Raw genomic sequence first — 20,035 nt, forward strand, 5'->3', positions numbered from 1 at the left:
GCCAATCTCCTTCTCCTAAAAAATTACCCTAGAACATTGACTTGGGCTGACAAGCAGTGGTTTTTTCTGCATAGCTGTCATCCTGGTGTCTCTCTTCATTCAGAAAAAAGTAGAGAGAGGACAGTACATCCTGGAGTCAATTCGAGAAAATTTCCCAGTATAAAAGGATATGAGGTGCCAGATTACAAGTGTTTAAGCAGTACCCAGAAAACGGCACAATAAGAAGCCTATTATATTTGGGTTTGTGTCTGTAAAAGTTGAGGGTACTGGTTTTAAGCATTAGAAGCAGATGCTGACTATGTTATAGAAAAAACAGTTAATTTATTTGAGCGATATGGGTGGCTCATAGCAGTTCCAGGACACTGATGGAACAAGTTTAGAAAACAGAGAAAAAGTGGCAACTCCAGTGGTCCACAAGCAGGAAACCACTTTGAGCTCTGATAACTTTCTTTCTTCACTCTTCAAAATTTAACCTCAGCTGATTTTATATTTTTCTGCTAGTTCATTCTTTTTTTTTTTTTTTTAACATCTTTATTGGAGTATAATTGCTTTACAATGGTGTGTTAGTTTCTGCTTTACAACAAAATGAATCAGTTAATTGTTCATTGTTCTGGGTTTGTTATTGTAGGTCTTTTCCTTCTCTTGTGTTTCTTGCCTAGATAAGTTCCTTTAGCATTTGTTGTAAAGCTGGTTTGGTGGTGCTGTACTACTTAGGTGTATTTTTAACTAAATATGTACAGGACCTGTATGGTTTGTATCCTATTAGCTTGTTGTATTCGCTTGTTAGTTTCAGGGGTTTTTTGGTGGATTCTTTGGAGTTCTCTGCATAGACAACTATGTCTTCTGCAAATAAAGATAGTTTCATTTATTGCTTCCCAATCTTTATGCATTTTATTTCTTTTCCTTGTCTTATTGTGGCAGCTTGGACTTCTAGCAAAATGTTGAATAGGAGTGATAAGATAGTCCATTCCTGCCTTCTCTCACCATTAAGTATGATGTTAGCCGTGGGTGTTTTGTAGATGTTCTTTATCAAGTTGAGAAAGTTTTTCTCTGAATTTGCTGAGAGTTTTTAAAAAATCATGAATGCACGTGGTATTTTGTCAAATGCCTTTTCTGCTTCAATTGATATGATTATATTACTTTTCTTTGTTAGCCTGTTGATGTGGTAGATTACATTTCTGAATTTTGAATGTTGAACCAGTCTTGCATAACTGTAATAAATCCTAGCTGATAACAATAATTATTTTTAGACATTGTTGGATTTGTTTTGCTAATATTTTGTTGATTTTTTTTTTCATCTAAGTTTATGGGAGATATTTATCTTCTTTTTTTGGCAATGTTTTATCTGGTTTGATATTAGGATAATTCTGACTTCATAGAATGAGTTAGACATGATTTCTCTGCTTCTGTTTTTTGGAAGAGTTGTAGAGAATTAATTGGTATTATTTTTTCCATAAATGTTTGGTAGGTTGGTACTTTCACTTTGGAAGGTTATTAATTTTTGATTCAATTTCTTTAATAGATATAGGGCTATACAGTTCATCTATTTTTCCTTGTGTGAGGTTTGGTAGTTTGTGCCTTTCAAGGAATTGGCCCATTTTATCTGTTATCAAGTTGTTAGCATAGAGTTGTTCCCAATATTCCCTTATTACCCTTTAACATCCAATTGTTTCTTCAATTGGCTATCTGTAATGATGATCCTTCTTTATTTATGATAGTGGTAATTTTTGTCTTCTCTCTTTTTTTCTTGACTACCCTTGCTTGACCTTACTAATTTTTTTTTTAATCTTTTCAAAGAATCAGATTTTGGTTTCATTGATTTTATTCTGTTATTTTCAATTTCATTGATTTCTGCTCTAATTTTTATTATTTTCTTTCTTCTGCTTGCTTTAGATTTATTTTGCCCTTCTTTCTCTAGTTACCTAAGGTGGAAGCTTTGGTTATTGATTTTAGATTTCTCTTCTTTCCATTCTTGGCATTTAATGCTTTGAATATCACTGCATCCCACAAATTCTGGTAAGCTGTATTTTTATTTTTATCTAATTAAAATATTTTTGGATTTTTCTTGAGGCTTCTTTGACTCATGGGTTATTTTAAAATGCTTTTTAAACCTCTCTCTATTTTTGGATTTCTCTACTATATTTGTCTTACAGAGTTCTAATTTAATTTTGTTGTAGTCTGAAAACAGTATTTGTATGATTTCTATTCTTTTAAATTTATTAAAGTGTGTTTTGTGGCCCAGAATATGGTCTACCTTGGAGAATATTTCATGTGAGCTTGAGAAGAATGTGCATTCTGCTGCTGGATGTAATATCCTATAAATGTTCAGTAGATCAAACTGACTGATAGTGCTGTTCAGGTCACCCATATTCTTTCTGATTTTCTCCCTGCTTGATCTATCACATGCTGATAGAGACATGTTGCAGTCTCCAGCTACAGTTATGGATTTGTCTATGTCACCTTGAAGTTTTATCAGCTTTTGCCTCGTGTATTTTGGTATTCTATTATTAGGAACATACACTTTTAGGATTGTCAGTGTTTCTTGGAAAATTGACCACTTTGTCACATGTAATGCCCTTTTTGTCCCTGATAACATTCCTTGTCCTGAAGTCTGCTTTGTCTAAAATTAAACAGGTGCTCCAGCTTTCCTTTGAATTGTGTTAGCATGTCCTATATATCTCCAGCTATGGGCTTGGACCATGGCAGACATTGGATTGGCCCCCAGGAGTCCTCACTGTGGCCCAGAATGCTCTGGAAGTGTATACACTCTTGGCCCACACATGTGCAGTACATACCCCCGCCCTGGCTTTGGTCAGTCCTACCCCTGTGTGTCCTTTGGCCCAGAGCCTGGTCCCCACAGCTGGCTGTGCCTTTGGGGTGAGACTTAAGCGCACTGTGATTCTGACTGAGGGTTGGGAGGCCTTGACAAGGATTGGAGTTTGCTTGAAAGATGGCATGGACCAGACTGCATACTGACAAGTCTGGAATAAGGGCCTCCGGCAACTGGGGCGCCCAAGTGTTTCCCATCCAAGGACTCTCCATCCTCTCCCCCACCCCTCCCCCCACCCCAGAAACTCCTGAGATCAGAAGACACTGGGCTCGTTCTGGGATGAATGCTCCTGGCAGCGTCTTGGGCATTTTCTGCTGTCCTCTTAGCTGCTCCTGACACTGAGCACATCCCAGCCTATTCTCTGCCTGAGCCTCTACCTGGACCTGCACTTCACTCCCCACCCGTACACAGCCACAGTCACAAAGAGCATCCTGAGAGCTTCACATGTGCCCCCTTCCCTTCTGGGAGACTTCACAAAGAAGAGAAAAGAAAAAAATGTACCAAGTACTCCTAGGTACTCCTCAGAGAGATTTTCCCTCTTGAGCTCTTTTGTCTGCAGTCTGCTGTGATTATACTGGACCCCTACTGGTGTGATGGCATGTGGCGGGGGAGGAGGGTGTTCTACTACTGTATGATTCAGTCTCAGCCTATGACTTTGTTAAGTTCACAGATGTTTCCCTGGTGGAATTGCTTTCCCTCTTGCCCTCTACCCCAATCCCTGGCTGCAGAGTTTCCAGTCTACTTCCATGACAGCCTGGCCACTGTTAACTATGTTATTATGGTTACGATTTTTATTTTTCTTTCTTAGGTGAGACAGGAAGGCTGCAGGAGCTGGGACTAGGTTTGAGAACTGTGCTCTGACAAAGTCCTTTCCTCTGGAGTGTAGGTCTTTGTTACTGAGAAGGCTCTTGGCTTATTTCACGGTGGTGATGCTGCCCCTTCCCTGGCCAGATCCATGAGGGAATCTTTCTTGGACCCTCATGGTGAGATTCTGGTGGCTTTCGGGGTCCCTCTTAGACTATAGTTCCCATGAGTTTCTCACGCTTAGTCCACAATTCTGTTCAGCAATTCGTCCAGCTCACCATTTAGGTGTGTCTATTAGTTGATGGCCTCAGAGCTTCTGCTCCAGGTGAGGAGATACTGGTTGCTGTAGCTGTCTGGATGTGTCTGTCTCTGCAGATTTTGCAGTGGAGGTTTGCCTTGTGACCTCAGTTCTCTGATAGATCCAAGGAAAGTCACTGATTTTTGGTCTGTTCAGTTTTGTCTTGTTGTAATCATGGCCACTGCCAAGCTCTTTCTATGTTGGCATTAAACCTGGAAGTCCTTCCCCACATACTTTTAGTATCTGTATTTTCTACTGCCTTGGTTTCTGGCCTGTTTCTTTGTCCTGATTTTGTGATGCTTCACTAGGGTGGCCTGACATTGGATTCTGACCCATCTGACTCTCTCTGTTCCATACATATTTTTGTCCCACTTTCACGGGCCACAGATCCACGTGACAAAATATTTATTGTCTATGAAAATTGAGCACAAATAAAATGTAAAATACAATCTGAAGATTCGTATGAGATCATATGATCTTACTCAGTTTCCCTGACTGTTCAGATCAACATCAGGCCTTATAAAATTTTTAGTCCAAAAAGAAGCAAAAGGTAGTAAAGAGACATACCATCTCAAGCCACAAGAAGAAAATAATGTGTCAAGTCTACGCAGTCAGCAAAAACTAAGTCAGAGGAACTGTCAGTAACACCCATCCATCCCAGAATACAGTATGAGGCACCAGACTTCATGACTTTTTTTGGATGATGCTAAAATGGAATAAATGCAAGTCAAAGGAAAGTGTTTCCCTGGTTACATGTATTCAGTATAAATTTATTTTAAAGATTAGTTGCACAGAAGGTAAATGAGAATCAGAAGAATGCATGGGTAAGAGGAAACAAGGCACTAACAGCATGATCAGGGTGTATATATACATATGAATGTTAGGCTTCAATGGAAGAAAACACAATGCAAAGCAAGATAAACAAAACAGAATGGCAACTTGAGAAAGGAGGTCCACACATCGTGAGGGCCCGTTACATAGTGCTAGTTAGTTATATGCTTTCATAAATGTGTGAAAGAGTCACTTTAACATGAACGGACCCAAGGCAGAGTAGCCCTATAGCTTCTTCACTCCATATGTGGCCATAAAACAAAACATTGCAAAGCTTTTCTAAATAGATCATTGAACAATTTCTTCTAACACTCTAAGCTCATTCTCTTCACATGTTAATAGAAGCAGTGTTGAAGTTGAACATTTCTATTAAGTTAGACTAAGAAACAACCCATTACTGCCCAAGACCTGTTACCATCACTTCCAGATTAGGGAACAACGTTAATAATAACCACCAGTTATTATTGTAAGAATCCCATGTCATTTAAGCTTCAAGGAAAGATGGTGTCTAGACAGGAACCAAAAAAGACAGAGATGATCTCTTTTACTCAAGTTCTCAGCAGTGACCTGAATTATTTGAGAGCTCATAATGTTCTGATACATTAAAAATAATGCCCCAAACTCTACAACACACAGTTAAGTATAGCATATAAATGTTAATTGTTTAAAATGTCAAACATCATGATATAACATCTCTTTTGGGGAATAGTGCCTCTTGGATATGTATACATTTTACATCTCTGTTGAAGAGTTGGAAAGGACAAATGTCACACGAAGGATGGAATAATTACATTTTGTTCATGTATGTAGTGAATAGTTTGTACTATATGCAATGTTGATTTTACCTGAGATATCAAATATCACCCCCAATCAGTCTAAGTTGTGCACAATATTAAAAGTAGCAGTGGACAATCTTTCCTATATAATACCTAGTCATCCCACTTACACTTTCTAAATTTATGATGATTCATTTTAGTTACATTTCTTAGCGCTCTCAATGGTCCATGCAATTTAGGATTTAGAATGCCAGCCTCTCTCAGTATTGAGAAAGAGGGCCAGATGGTGGGGATGGAGGGTGGGGGGTGCGGAGCTGAGCAGTATATCCTTTGCGGCATTTTTACTTTAGATTATTTTGCTGGCAGTGAGGTGGCTGTAGTTAGAGTGAGTGAAATGGATTAGTTCTGCTGATGGCCTTAATATTTATTCTTTTGGACATCAAGCTCTATCTATTTAGGTCTCTGAAATAGAATTACATTTGTTAAAAAAACTATAAACTTCAGAAACAGCAGGCTACCTAAAACATATGTTTTAATGGATATTGGAACAAGAGAGGAATTTATTAAGTCAAGCGACATTGGCTGAACAGCGCTAGACTGGATATACCTACTTCATGACTTGAAATGCATACTTTTCCTTAAATGGTGAGTTCCTTAAAGGAGAATCCAAGTCTTACTCACTTTTGAATTCCCGGCTCTTAGAAGATTCAATTAATATTTCTTAAATTGAATTTTGAAATAGTATTTATTTTTCTTTCGGCTACCTTATAATCAAAGTTTGCAAATATTCAGAAGAGTATAAGAGATGTAGAACAGGTTTCTGTAATTCACACATACATAGACAGTGATGGCGAGTGCGTATTCATCTTATGTACACGTTTGTGTCGAGAGGAATAGGGAATTTTAGGAAAATCGGGTTTAACAAAATTCATACAATAGAAATAGCAAGAGGTAATTTTGGAGTTATGTTAGACTATGCTGCCTAATAATTTCCTGTGATTAAAAAAAGCGAGGCCTAGCTATTCAGAGAGAGAGAGAGAGAGAGAGAGAGAGAGAAAGCGAGGGATTGAGAAAGAAGAAGGGGGAGGAGGGGAAGGGGTGGGAAGGGGGGAAGGAGGAGAGAAATGCAGAGACAGCTCTGAGAAAGGGATTTAGGAAGCTGATGAGGCTGGTCTCTCTTCCCTCCCTCACTCCTTTAATTTTGCCATCTCAGGTCTTCTGTGGAAAGCCACACAGCCTTTTGCCATCAGAGTGCCCTCCTGGCACTGCTGTGTATCAAAAGTAATTAAAAGGAGGCCAGAACAAGAGCCAAGAGATACCGGGTGCCCTCTACTCATGTCTTGTCAATGTCAAGCATTCAGTAAGTATTCAGCCACTGACTAGCCTTTGAGGTCATATAAATCAGCTGCCTGATTTCCTAAAACACCTAGATACTAGGATAATTCATGTTTCCATGAATATTTAGATACTCTAGTTCTCTCAAACACTGATTTAAAATTTTACCATATGGATATCAAAATTAGGTATATTTGCCTAATATTTTTCTTGAATAACTTGGAAATAAAGATAGCAGTTTTGCCATTTTGGGGACTTATTTGATTTTGCTTTTCTTTGTATATTACAAAAATAGCATAGTAATTGCTACTGGGCCGTGCCCTCTGACATGCATTTATTAAATATCTTCTCTTATGTCAGCTCTAAACTTACACAAACCTTGCACTTTTCATAAAGACCCTTTCCCCGGTAAATATAATCCCCGTGATTTTAATAGTGACAGAAAGGGAAAGAAAAATCCATCAAGTTCACATCACCCATTTGTTATGAAATTAGCACAAAAACGTCATATCCAGAATAAGCTGTATCTCATTCAGCAGTTAGAAAGAATGAGTGTTTGCATCATCATTGCCACTCCCTAAGTATTTCCCAACCTTCTACCTTCTGCACAGAATTGAAAGCACTCATACATTTTTCATTGCTTTCTTCAAATTCATGACCTTGTCCAGACCTGGTTGGAGCAGGACATTTTAGCACTAGGACTGACCGCTTGACCCTCACCCATTTTGATTTCTCTGATATTATGGAAGCCTCACCCTTTCTTTAAAGACATGACTCTCTAAAAGGAAAAATGCTCCCAACTAATTTGGTAAAGTAATAAGATATATCCAGCTAATATTTAAAGATTAAGTTTCAGGATCAGATTCTGTGGTCTAAATACAAGTGACAAAGGTTCTATATCATGGGATGGAAAATAATAAAGAAGCCACTGGTGTCTAGTACAGTCATGACCACACACATTTCACTTTGGATATTAAACCTTTGTCTACCAAATGTTCATTTTTAATAATTTTCTTTTTTTTATTAGAGGGTGAGCATAATTCTGGAGGAAAAACTGTTTTCTAGTTGTGTGACACTGAGAAAGCCACTTAAAAACTTTGAGTGTGACTTCACTAGAAAATGTGTTAACCACCAATGTCATTTTCAATATTAATATTCTATGATTCCACCAAACCAGAGTCAACCTAATAAAAATTATATTCTATTATAATAAGGAAAACACTGGAAATACATAATAAATTCTCAGTAACCTTACATTTAATAAAGGGCCTTCTTTTACTTTATTTTAATAATAGCAAGCCAATAAGTGAAGGAATAATTGACATTTTAAAGGTTAGCAGAATATGATTGCCAGAATTCTGTTTTAATTACATAGTTACAGTTCATCATTCGATAACAAAAATTAAGGAAATCATATAATATTACAGTGCCAACAATATTAAACAACTCTTGAGTAAAAACCATCAAGTTAGATATTCAGAATCTCAATCATGCAAAGCTGTGGTGTAAAGTAGTATTTTTGAACTGCTTTACCTTTTTTTAAGTGATGGGGGAAACTTAATCTTGCACAGTATAAATTTTCCTCCTGGTAGCAATATCATTTGTAAATTTCTTAGATTTATAAATAAGACATTAATAAGTTTTATCTATTAAGGATTGAGATACAGAAACTATGAATTCAGAAAAAGGTAATTCTTGAACTATGCATTTCATGTATTTTACCAAGGGGGAGAATCACACAGGCAGATTTTAAAATAATTTAATTTCCTAATTTTATTATTGCCACATTATAATAATATTTTCTGTTCTGCCAGAAATTCACATTTAGTTTCCAGGGACAGCTATTTCTTTGCATTCCCTTCCCAAAGGTGGCCCAATGAGTATTTAAGTCCAGACGTCCCCAAAATATTATTTATCTGGGATAGATTGTGATTAAAAATAAAGAATGTCAAATCACATATTTTCCAATAGAAGCAAATTTGCAATGGGTATTCAACAGGGGCCTAACATCCAAAGTTATTTTTATCAAAGTACTCATAAACAATAAATTTAATCAATGACAAATGGCATTTGTTTACAATGTATAGTATAAGTCTTCACAAAGTATATATAAATTAATTTAAAAGAATTTATGGAAAGTAGACATACAGCACATAATTTTAATATATTTTGAAGATTCATAGGGATAAGGATTTTACAAGATGGGATAATTCTGTGTGGACCTAGGAAAAAGAGTATTACAGTGGAATATATAGTGTAGGTAAATAGTCAAAAGTGTGTGTGTGTGTGTGTTAGGGCTTGTGTGGAGAGAGTAACTGGGGCCCCTGCAGACGCTGGGAGGTCTCCTGTCATCTTCAGTAAAGGTGATTCTGGCTTTCATGTTCATTTATTGTCAAGGGGTAGACTAATTTGTGGCTGTGATTTATACAGTGCTTTTACTATAACTAAAATTATAGTGTCTTATACTGGGAAAGAATCTTCTACTTCAAGTCATCACAAAAATTTGGAGTTCCATCTCCCCCAACTCCACCCACTTACATATATATTTTCTTTTAGATAAGAAAAAGCATTGTTCTTTGAATTATGCAATATATATGTAAATCTCAATTTTATTAATCAAATTATTTCATATTGACCTATATCATATTAATTTCTGATTCATACTTAATATCAAGATACTTCTGTCATTTTCTTCTTCATTTTCCCTGCCTTTCAGCCTCAAAGAGTTAATGATATTGAAACGCCATAAAAACCCTCTCATAACTCATAGTGTTTTCTTTGAGAGAAATCATGTGGTGACTTAAAAAAAAAATTTTTTTTAAATCATCATCTCAATTTTCTTTTTCTCCTTAATTTGGGTTTTTAAATTTCTGATTCCTGAAAATAAGCGACTCTTACAAGGCTGTGGATCACTGGAGTGTTAAGATAACAATCAGATTCCAACATGAACACAACTACAGGGACAGTGTGGAGACCTTGCTCCATTTGACCCATGATTCTGTGTCTACAGAAAGGATTGATTTTATGTTCTCTTTAAGTCTAAAATTGTCCTAAAATCAGGGAGCAGACTGAGGAAGTTAACTGCATCAACTACTAAACTTCCCAAAATAACTATTAGAAAATTTTAATCCACTCACTCTTCTTAAAACCAGAATATAGAATATGGACTAGAGTAGCAGACATAGAAGATGAGGTAAAATAAAAACTTATTAAGCTGAATTATTAGAAGGAATTTGGTATATTTCAATTAAAAATGTATTTTTCCTCTCCTTTAAATCTTAACAAGATGTTAAAATCTTCAACTGGGAAAAATGTACTAAAATCACAAGTAAAATGTGGTTTTCATATTATTTGGTAATTTTAACTTATTTATTTATCTAAAGTTAATTTAAATAATTGTCTACTGAAGTGTGTAAGAAAAAACTTGATGTGTAAGGTATTTTAATGTAAAAAATGCCATTCCCCAAATTTCAATTGAAAATGAAAGCTTTTTGAGTTCACATGAAAAAAATGTAGCTTGGATATTATTATCTAAGTTGTGACAAATTCCATAAATAATTAAACGAAAGTGCTACAGAATGATAAAGATCCTCAAAATAATAATCACAATTATAATATGATAAACTAGCAGGAATACAAAGCATAGACATCTACTTAATTTTTTTATAGTTGTTCAACTATCGCTTCAGGATAAATAAATTTGAATTTCCAACAAAGAACTCGAAGACAGTGTAGGAGTAATAAAACTTAACCTAATCATTCATGACCTACAACCAGTCTAATAAATTGCCTCATCAAGCCTTTCTATTGATATGGTGGTGATGAATCCAGGAAGAGTGAAGAACATCTAAAAAATTGGAAGAAACCCTTAAATGTACGAGGGCCTATTTATTTAGAGGCCATGTGATATTTCTCGCTCCCACCATGCCTAACTGGGAGATGACATGGAGTCAAGGAAACATTCCTGGATTAGAAGCCTGGGATGAGGCAAAACTATTCCTGACCATTTTCTTTGCCTTTGAATAAATTACAATACCCACTGGTTTTGGTTTTCTCCTGAGCAGAACATAAAGCGGAAATTTTCTTCTACGTGATTGCTTTCAGAGCTAGCTAGCATTCCATCTATTTAGAAAATGTGTCCAGCATCTCATGATACTTCCCCGAGAGTCTATGAACTATCCCATGCCTCACCTAGTTGTAATAATTGTAGAAATGATACAACAAAGATTCACGTTCTCAAGTAAAAAAGGAAGCATTTGTGGTCGTTTTAGAGAAGAAAAGTGAGTGAATCTTTCGAATACATTGATAGAGAATTCACATGTGAGGCTGCTGACCTCTCATTTGGTCGCCAGCCAGTGTCTCAGCTAATACATCTTCGTGCTGAAACTCAGATGAGGTTGACCATACGAAACTGATGCTTGTGTCACTGAAGAGACATTTAACCATGGGCGTTTTGTGATGATACATTCTTTTGTGTGCAATCATTTTCACTAAACTGAAGGAAGCATACTTGATATGTGTTGTCTTTCTGTGGTAACTTCAAAACCTGATACAACCGATGTCTTCTTTCAATTGCATACTTAGTACGAGGTGAAACTAGTAAAGAAAGCCACGTCTGTGACATAGAACTGAGGTCAGAATATGAAGACAGCAGAGTCCCAGTGTAACAATGGACACTTCATTGGAGATTTTGTAATTTTATCTAAACTGTGGCCCTTATGACTAGTCCCCCTCCTCTTGCTCTACCCCCTCCATGGGAAATTGCACTCCATACATTTCATAGGCTAGAAGTTCATTTGTGTGGTGTATCGCCTATCATAATTATTAACACAGGTCTAGTGGCAAAGTTCTATCTATTTTGAGAAGGCCAAGGTTCCGGGATTATAAAGTATAGTTAATGATTGATAAAGCAGTTTGAAATTGCAAGGTATTGACAGACATGATAGATTTGGAGAAAAATGTATAATTTTCACTTGGAGCAGTTTTTGGTATAATGTTTGCTATAAAACACAAAGTGTTAAAGGCCTAAGCTCAGCCCCACTGAGTGTATACTGCCCATTTATTGTGCTGTATGTATTGTAAAAATCAAATCTGGACTACAATGTTTTTACAAGAATATAATTTTCTTAGCTTGTTTTCACTGTAGCATTAATGGTCCATTTTAGTAAGTGGCTCAAATAATCAAGGGAGTAGTGTAATCATGCTTTTTTACAGAGTTTTCTGAGATATTGGCCAAAGAACGAGGGGAAGACATCAATTTTTATGATGTTTTTAATATCTACTATAAAGATACCACATGCAATAAATTGGATTTATAGAAACTACTAACAGTGTAAAGTTATTTATCAGTCCACTGCTTCTATACTGGACAGAAAGAATAAGTGGTTAACCATTTTATAGGTGATAAATTATTTTCAAACATAATTGCCCAATGAAGACAGAGGAAAACTGTACAAGATACCAGGATTAGTACTATAGTTACTACTTGTTGGAAAAGGTGAGGTTTACTTTTAATAAATACGTTTCACTTTATTTCACATGCTCTATCAAACCACATCTTCCTTAATATATAAGTAAATATATATTTCTTATTTCATTAAGTTCAAATTGTGGCAGTGGCCAAAACCTATTGATTGATAAATATTTATTGCATAAACAAATTAGTTCTGAGTGCTAATCATCATCATCGTTTGATGACTAAGAGAAAGAAGTGTTTTCTTTTCCCTCCCACCAGAATAGTAAACCATTGGGTCAAAGTTATTTTGTACTTTTCTACATAAATATAATGTCACGTGTACAACAATATTATCAGAACAAAAAATTGGGGACATAAAAAATAAATCCCTTCAGGTAATCTTTCCATGAAATGTGTACGTCTTCCAGACTTTCTCTGCTCTCAGAAGATCCTTTATGACTTGCGTTGGGTTCCTTGACCACTGCTTTCTTCCAACCTGATACGGAAACTGTGACCATCTTCGTCCGCCGGTCTAGATCTGGATGGAAAGCTGACTGAGTCAGTTTCAGAAGGAGCCGAAAGATGTCTTTGGTTCATAGCAGTCACTCCCTCACAATGAAAAAGTCACATGTATATTAAAGAAGAACACAATTTCTGAAGGGAGAAAAATGCTTGCAAAGCGTAGAGGCATCTTCAGTCAAAACCCTACAAGCTCGAGTGAGTTGGATACACGCCTATGACCACTCTACTTACTCCACTGGTGCTGGTTTTATGACCTTCCAGCAGACTGGTTCAGTAAGTTTTCATCTTTGGTTTTTGCAGAATATGTATCTGCTTGTCACTGATTACAGTGTGCTTTGCCTTATGCCAAGTATATTAGGTTAATATAAATTCTCCTATCTGGCCATTTAGCAATTTTGACTTAGCTGCAATTTTAAGTATAGTTAGAGGAGTATGCTAGAATAAATCTCCAAAAATTTATCATGAAATCTTTTACAGCATTATTCTCATTGTGATGAGATTGGGTTAAGGACATGGGAAGGAAATTTCTCTCTGACTCTTTTTTATGACATTATTTTCTGAATGAACCGGCCCAAGGTTACGCCTGATCTTTGGGACCCCCTCAGTTACACTCACTGGTAATGACAAGCAAACAGTGTTCTGGAGACTGCTTCATGCAGGAATCGTGTCTCCCACCAAACAGACACAAGAGCAGACTCGTCTAATTAGCAGAATCCCCCCGGACCCGCTGTCTGTGCTTCTGGCACATTAATAAAGCTGAGACATATACCAGGACCACTGAGGATCTGTCCCCCTAAGTTCCACGTAGAAACTTGTGGTCTGTAAGCATCAACTCGACCGAGTGAGCCACGAGAGGCTTGCTTTGAGCGTGGCACCACTGGGAGCTGTGCTCAAATGGTCTCAGCTGGGAGTTGCTCTGGTGTGTTTCACTAGCGACATTTCAAAAGCAAATGCCATGTGCTAAAGTAATTCAGAGGTGTTCAACCCTGAAAGCTGGGATTTCAGGGAAGGCTGTATCATCGTCAGGAACCAGTCATCCGCTCTTCTGCTGTGTCAGCAAAATTCACAGTGCAGAGCATTTGAGTAATTTTCTTTTTATCCCTGAAAGCTTAGGATAATTATTTTTCATAGCCACATTAACTCTTATGATTAGCATCTTGAGGGCATTTTCAGACTTATCTGAGATGTGGAAAATCTAGGCAGTTGATATAAATGCAAATTTATCACGGAGGGACTGAATACCTCTTTTACCACTAGTAACTCTCCACAATGAATTGTGACTCTGCATTCAAGCTATGGACATGGATGAAAAAAAGTCTTATCACAGATCAGCAAAAAAAAGGTACCCTTTCAACAGACTAACTTTGAAAGCTTAAACAATTTTTGATATTGAAAAAAAAATCAGGTTTTCATCTTACATGACCTGGGCTCGCTGTTCTTTAAATCCACCTTTGGAGTATTTATGAGCTGACCATCTTAGGCACGTGGCATCAGATAATTCGGGCAGAATGATTTTTATTTTTACTTGAGTAAACTCCAAAACTAAGGGCAAAAATATCTATGTTGACCCAAATTAGCCAAACTTCCCCAGTTCACGTGGAAATCACCACATCCCTTTAAATCTAGTAGGTTTGTCATTAGTCTCAGGAATGAAAAAAAACTTTTTTTTTTTTTGATCTATTTTCTCTTATAATCCCAGCCAACCCATATCCAGTTAAAGGAAAGTAAAGCCCAGCCAATTCTGGTTACACAGTAAATTACAAGCCCCTGATGGCTCTCTGGGAACAGCATCTGTGACACATAAAATGATACCTACAGTCCTGTCCCTATTGTTGGTCTCCTGACTGCAAAATGTCTGATTTCATTTAAAGTGTACTTTTATCTCTTTCTTAAACAGATCGTCATTTAGAGTCCTTCTTTTCCTTGAGGTTAAATGAAAGCCAATCGAGGATCACACCCAATCTTCCCCACGTAGCTCAGAGGGGGCCAAAGGGAGAAACATTGTCACCAACAAGGGATTACTGAACAGAAAGTGCAGTGACGTGACGTGCAGGACAGCCAGACTGGTTCCTTCGCTTCCAAAGTGGTCCGCCTTTTCACATCGTCACCTATGTTTCTCACAGGAGCAGACATGACTACATAAATACTTTGCTAATAAGAAGCCTTTTTTTTTTTTTTACAGCACTATTTTAAAAATAGCTATTCAACATAACAATCTTAATTTTAATGCACCAAATAACAGTTTTCAACAATTTAAGTGAGCATATGCTGTCACTCTCAGCACACATTGATATATACTTGTTAGATATAGATGGATACAGCAATATCCATATCTATATTTGTCTACAGACACACACACACAGAGCACACACACAGAATCGAGCTACAAGGCCCTGCTTAAGAGTGTGTTCTAAATTTCGTGGGTGTGTTCCCTTGTCGCTGGGCTTATTTATATGGAAAGTTGTGATGCCATTTGTAGAGCTTACTGGATTTGTCCCTGTCGAAACCCTCCAAGCCACAGAACTTGTGGTGGGTCACCTTTCTGTCTAAGGACAGACCTCTCCTCAGGTGGGAGGACTGAGCCAAGGAGGACAGGGGCAATGCCTTCACCCAGGTATAGTCCAGCGTGGGCGACTTCTCACCCTGCCCAGGCTTCTGCTACTGTCAGACTCAAAGGATTTTGTTTAAATGACTGTTCAGACGATTTGGATTCTATTTTTGTAAAACATAGACTCCCCCGCAAGAAACTCAATAAATAAAGGACTTAGCCACGGAATCAAGGAAGCAGAACTCCAGTTTTTAACCTTCCACTGGGAGCGGGGATAGACCCGACCCATTTCAGTGTTCCCTGCAATTGGTCCTCCGCGAGGCAGAGGGCGTGATGGCCCCCAGGCAGGTCCGGACAGACTGTCTCTCTGGTCTCAGCATCTCTCTGGGTGTCATTGGATAAGGCTGGAGCTGTAGCTGAAGCCGTAGCTGCTGGACCGGGACAAGGACGGCTGTGTCTCTTCGCTCTGCTCCGAGGCGTAGCTGGGAAACGTCTGTGCGCGTGACATCTTCGAGGACCCGAACCCGTGACCTGGAGAGAGAAAAAGGAAGGAGAGCTGTACCAAGAAACTGACTCCAAAAAGCGCGAGGTGAGTAGGTGAAAATGGAGAAACGGCGCCTGGTTCCTTGGTGAGTTAAAAATGTCTGCAGGGCTCAGTAGTTTCCTTAGTGTGTCTTCTCAAACATTCTGGATGCCAGAGAGCTCGGGATCTCAGACTTATACTCTATTTCAGCCTTTGGAACAAAAGCACAAAAAGCTTCCCCTCCCCCCCCCAAAAAAACAAGCTGTTTTTGCTGGAGAACCTGTAAGCGCTTTCTTTTCTTTGATACTCACTTTTCCGCGTACAGAAGCAAATGACATACTTATTAAAACCTTTTGAGCAGTCATGCTACACTTTATCCTAACCCGTCGCCATCAGTTATCAGGAAGAAGCTTTCACAGTGATTGCGTTTCAGGCCCTGTGGCTTCGCCTGGCGGGTTTGTGAGTAACCGAGCCCACTTCAGGACATGGTTAACCCAAACGATAAACCTTCATGGTTACTAAAATGGCCTCAAAGTTAAGTCTAATAGGAAATTTATTTCTGTGATTTTATAGTTCAGATGCACCCCTGCGACGAGAAATTTGTTTAATGCAAAATCCAGAAATGATTACTGGAAAACTAGCAGAATGCTAACAACGTAGGGAGAAAGGATGCGTTCTAGGGCTTCAGGTGAACTTCCCAGGGGTCTCCCCATCCTTCTTAATCAGTCAGTAATTGTTCTTCACACGTGAGAATGATTATCTAATGGATGAGCTCAGTGGGGAGAGAAGAAAAAATAGATACAGTGTGCTCTGCCCTCTCAGAGCTATTTCACTCAAAGCAAAAGATGTATTGAGTTTGGTTTATATTTTTTCTCGTCTCTATGGTGAGGAATCCAGGGAAGATGATTAACACAAACATCAGACATCTCATCAGGCTCCTCAGGTGGGGCTGGTGTTTGCAAGGTCATGCACTAAAAGCCAGTTTTCATCGTCAGGTGTGTTTGGTGACTCAGAATCTATTCTTGTCGAGTCTGAAGCTTGGGAACCAGGGAGGAAATGCAAATGCATTGGGCAATAAAAAGGTAATTAAGATGGTAGAACCTCAGTGTTAAAAAGTCGTGAGAGCAAAATCTTGCTTTCGAGATAAAAATCATGTTAGTTTCATCGTTGGCCTCGTCCTCTCATTAAGACTCAGCAGCAGGTCACGGAGGACAGGCCTGGGCGTTTCCTACTGAGGCCGTCCCGTCTGCTCCTGTGCTTCTGCCACCCAGCCTCCTGCTTCTGAGTTTCCAGACCTTTCTGCTCCCTTCCCTCCCTCTCCCAGGGTCCAGAAACCCCATTTCCTTTCTGTGCTCCTTCAGGCCTGAGGGGGGCAGGGCTGCCCTGCCGTTGCCATCTCTCACATCTCCTTACTGATTCAGTAATTGGACCGACAGCTGATTTAAGGGTCTAATTGAATTCCATCATCAAATTCTCATAAAATCTCAGCTAAGTGTGTCTTCTCTTTGCTGTAGGACCCTGAGGACACAATGAGGAAGACGAAGCCGGGGGTAGGCAGGAGGGTTTGTTCGTTAGAGGCGAGATGAGCTTGGGGACTTAGGAGTTAGAGCTCCAGGCACACATGCTGCCCCTGTGGCTAACTCGTTGTAACTGATCTTGAGAGACTTACTTGGTCTCTGGGTTTCGCTGCTTCCTTTTCTGCACATTCTGGATGACAAAATGGTATAATATGGTGCTTTTGAGTATTAAATCAATGTGTATCAATTAAATTCATACATGTTAAATGCATCCCCACAGCAAGAGACGGATGCCATGAGGGACTCTATCCAGCACGGCCATCCATAGGGGGCAGTCCATGAAGGCTTCCCTAAGGAGGTGGCCTTTTGACATGATGCTTATACGACAAGGCTGTGATACACTAATCCGATATGGGGAACATCACTTAAAATGTTAACAGTTTGCCTCCTTATCTCACCATTGACTTGCTGGATGATAGTTCAGTTCCCGTAAGAGGAGAGATTGGCGTTCATGAGCACAAACCAGTTGGAAATCCTAATATTAAGGCCATGTTCCTGGCCTTGGTTTTATCCTGTCATTTAAAAAAATGTTAGAAATATCTGAAAGAGAGCAATGCGAGAGCACACCTTTAATTCACATTACTTGTGGTCTAAAGGCTAAGGTTTAAGTCATGAATATAGAATAGTCCTTGCCTTTGCACACAGAATCTAGAATCTTGGGGGTAAAACTTCAAGCATGCAACTAAAATTTGCCAAGCATCTACTAAAATAGTTCAGGACTCCACAGGGAAGACAAAGTAATGGAAGCCTTGGTTCCTGAGTTTTCAGAGTTCACAAGCTGCTTTGGGGAATGGTCATCAGACAAGGATAGATAACAGTAAACATCAAATGAAGCCAGTGCTGTATGGGATCAGAGCAGGATGCCAGCGGAGCTTAGAAGAGCTGGTTACAGAACTGTACACTTCAGTTCAACAATCACCAGAGACCTCTGCTCCACGGAGTGTGTAGACACCACCACCACGGACTCTGAAATTGCTGAGTCCAAAATCCAGCTCTACCATTCCCTTTCTGAGCCTCATTTTTTTGCATGGAAAGAACATACTTTCCTAAGGTATTTTGAGGGTTTAACAAAACAACATACAGGAAGGCACCTGGGATGGTAGGTACCTAATAAATGTTAGTTTTTATCCCTTGTTTCTACGCGGAATGTGTCCACGCTTTTGTCCGTTTTCTTGTTCAATGTCTATACTTTGTATACCCTCGCAGTACGCTGTTCTCACTGTGACAGGTTTGGAATATTATTTTCCTTCAAGGTCATCTTGAAGATTTCTTCATCTCCTCTACAAACAATTTCTAGTCTAATTGGAGATTGAATGATGTTTTTTCTTACCTCAACCATTTCTTTACAGACAGTTCACAAATGATGCTGTTTCTGCTTATCACAAAAATAACCTACCTCAATCAGAGCTGAACATATGAAGGCTTAATAAGTGCTGTTTGATTTTGGCAACAATGAGTATGAGAACAAAAGAAGTAATTAATCATTTTCTCAACAGTTATTTGAATTGTGCCCTTAGGCACTGTTGATGAAAACAAAACAAAACAAATCAACTTTGTGGCTTAAATTAAAAACTTGCTGGACTAGACCTGTTCATTCCACTCAACAGAGACCCTATTTAAATCCTTCCTAAACTTTCCCCTCCAGACCATCCCCTGAAAGACAGACTCTGGGCGTCTGGGGGATGCTGCAATTTGCAAGTAACAAATTTGTTCATAGCCATCAGTCTATCTTAAAAGTCCTTTTGAATTTTCATTTCTACTCCACTGTATATTCATGTCTGTTTTAATAGAAAATAATATTTTCTACCCATATATTCAGGTAACATTGACAATCTGGGAGAGGAACATATCATATTTACCTGGTCTTTTGAAGTATACTCTGAAATGACACTTCATACCATCCCCTACCCCCTTCCCTCCATGGCAAGTATATGAGCCCCAGATGGAGAAACGTGGGTCCACCCCAAAAGGAAGGACATATATTGGATACAGAGGCATTTAAGACATTTGTTTATTCTAACAAAATTACATGACTTCTCCTGGAAACTGAAGAGTACCACGTGACAAGAAAGGTGAAGTGACTCTAGCCATAGAAGGAAAACTTCCTGCTGCATCATGAAAGATTCAAACCAGGAATAAACTAGATGGAACACAATGCAGTAGAAAATAACTACCAAATCGGAATGCAGGACTAGAGATTCACATCACACCTAGGAGAAAAAGTGAGGAATGGCAGGCTCTTGTAGATATCTTGTTCTCTTTCCTGAGGGATAAAGTAGTACTTTGCTGCCTTGCACAGAGTTACCACTGCTCATCCTCTTTCTGCCACAGCTTCTAGTTTTCCATACTTACTAACACCGATTTTATTCTTTACATAAAATATAAAGGAAATTGTTTTGGAAGGAAGTCAGAAGATTCCCAAAGCATAAAACTTGTGGTCGTTAATTGGTAAGAGGCGATGCCCCAGTAATGCTACGTGCTGAAGTGAATTTGTGTGTTTTATTAGTTTGTTAGAATCTGGGGGACAGGAAAGAGT

At 38.5% G+C, this 20,035-nt stretch overlaps 1 protein-coding gene across 1 annotated transcript in view; it reads right to left on the reverse strand.

Moving 5' to 3' along the window:
- Positions 1-15,015: 15,015 nt before the first annotated feature.
- DOK6 (docking protein 6) overlaps positions 15,016-20,035 on the reverse strand; it is a 416,940-nt gene continuing 411,920 nt past the window's right edge. Inside the window, exon 8 of the mRNA XM_007460866.1 lies at positions 15,016-15,930. Coding sequence (XP_007460928.1) covers positions 15,791-15,930 — 140 coding nt within the window. The 3' untranslated portion in view covers positions 15,016-15,790. The remainder of the gene's footprint in view (positions 15,931-20,035) is intronic.

The sequence above is a fragment of the Lipotes vexillifer genome, unplaced genomic scaffold (assembly GCF_000442215.2).
Source record: "Lipotes vexillifer unplaced genomic scaffold, Lipotes_vexillifer_v1.1 scaffold564, whole genome shotgun sequence".
NCBI classification, from domain to species: domain Eukaryota; kingdom Metazoa; phylum Chordata; class Mammalia; order Artiodactyla; family Lipotidae; genus Lipotes; species Lipotes vexillifer.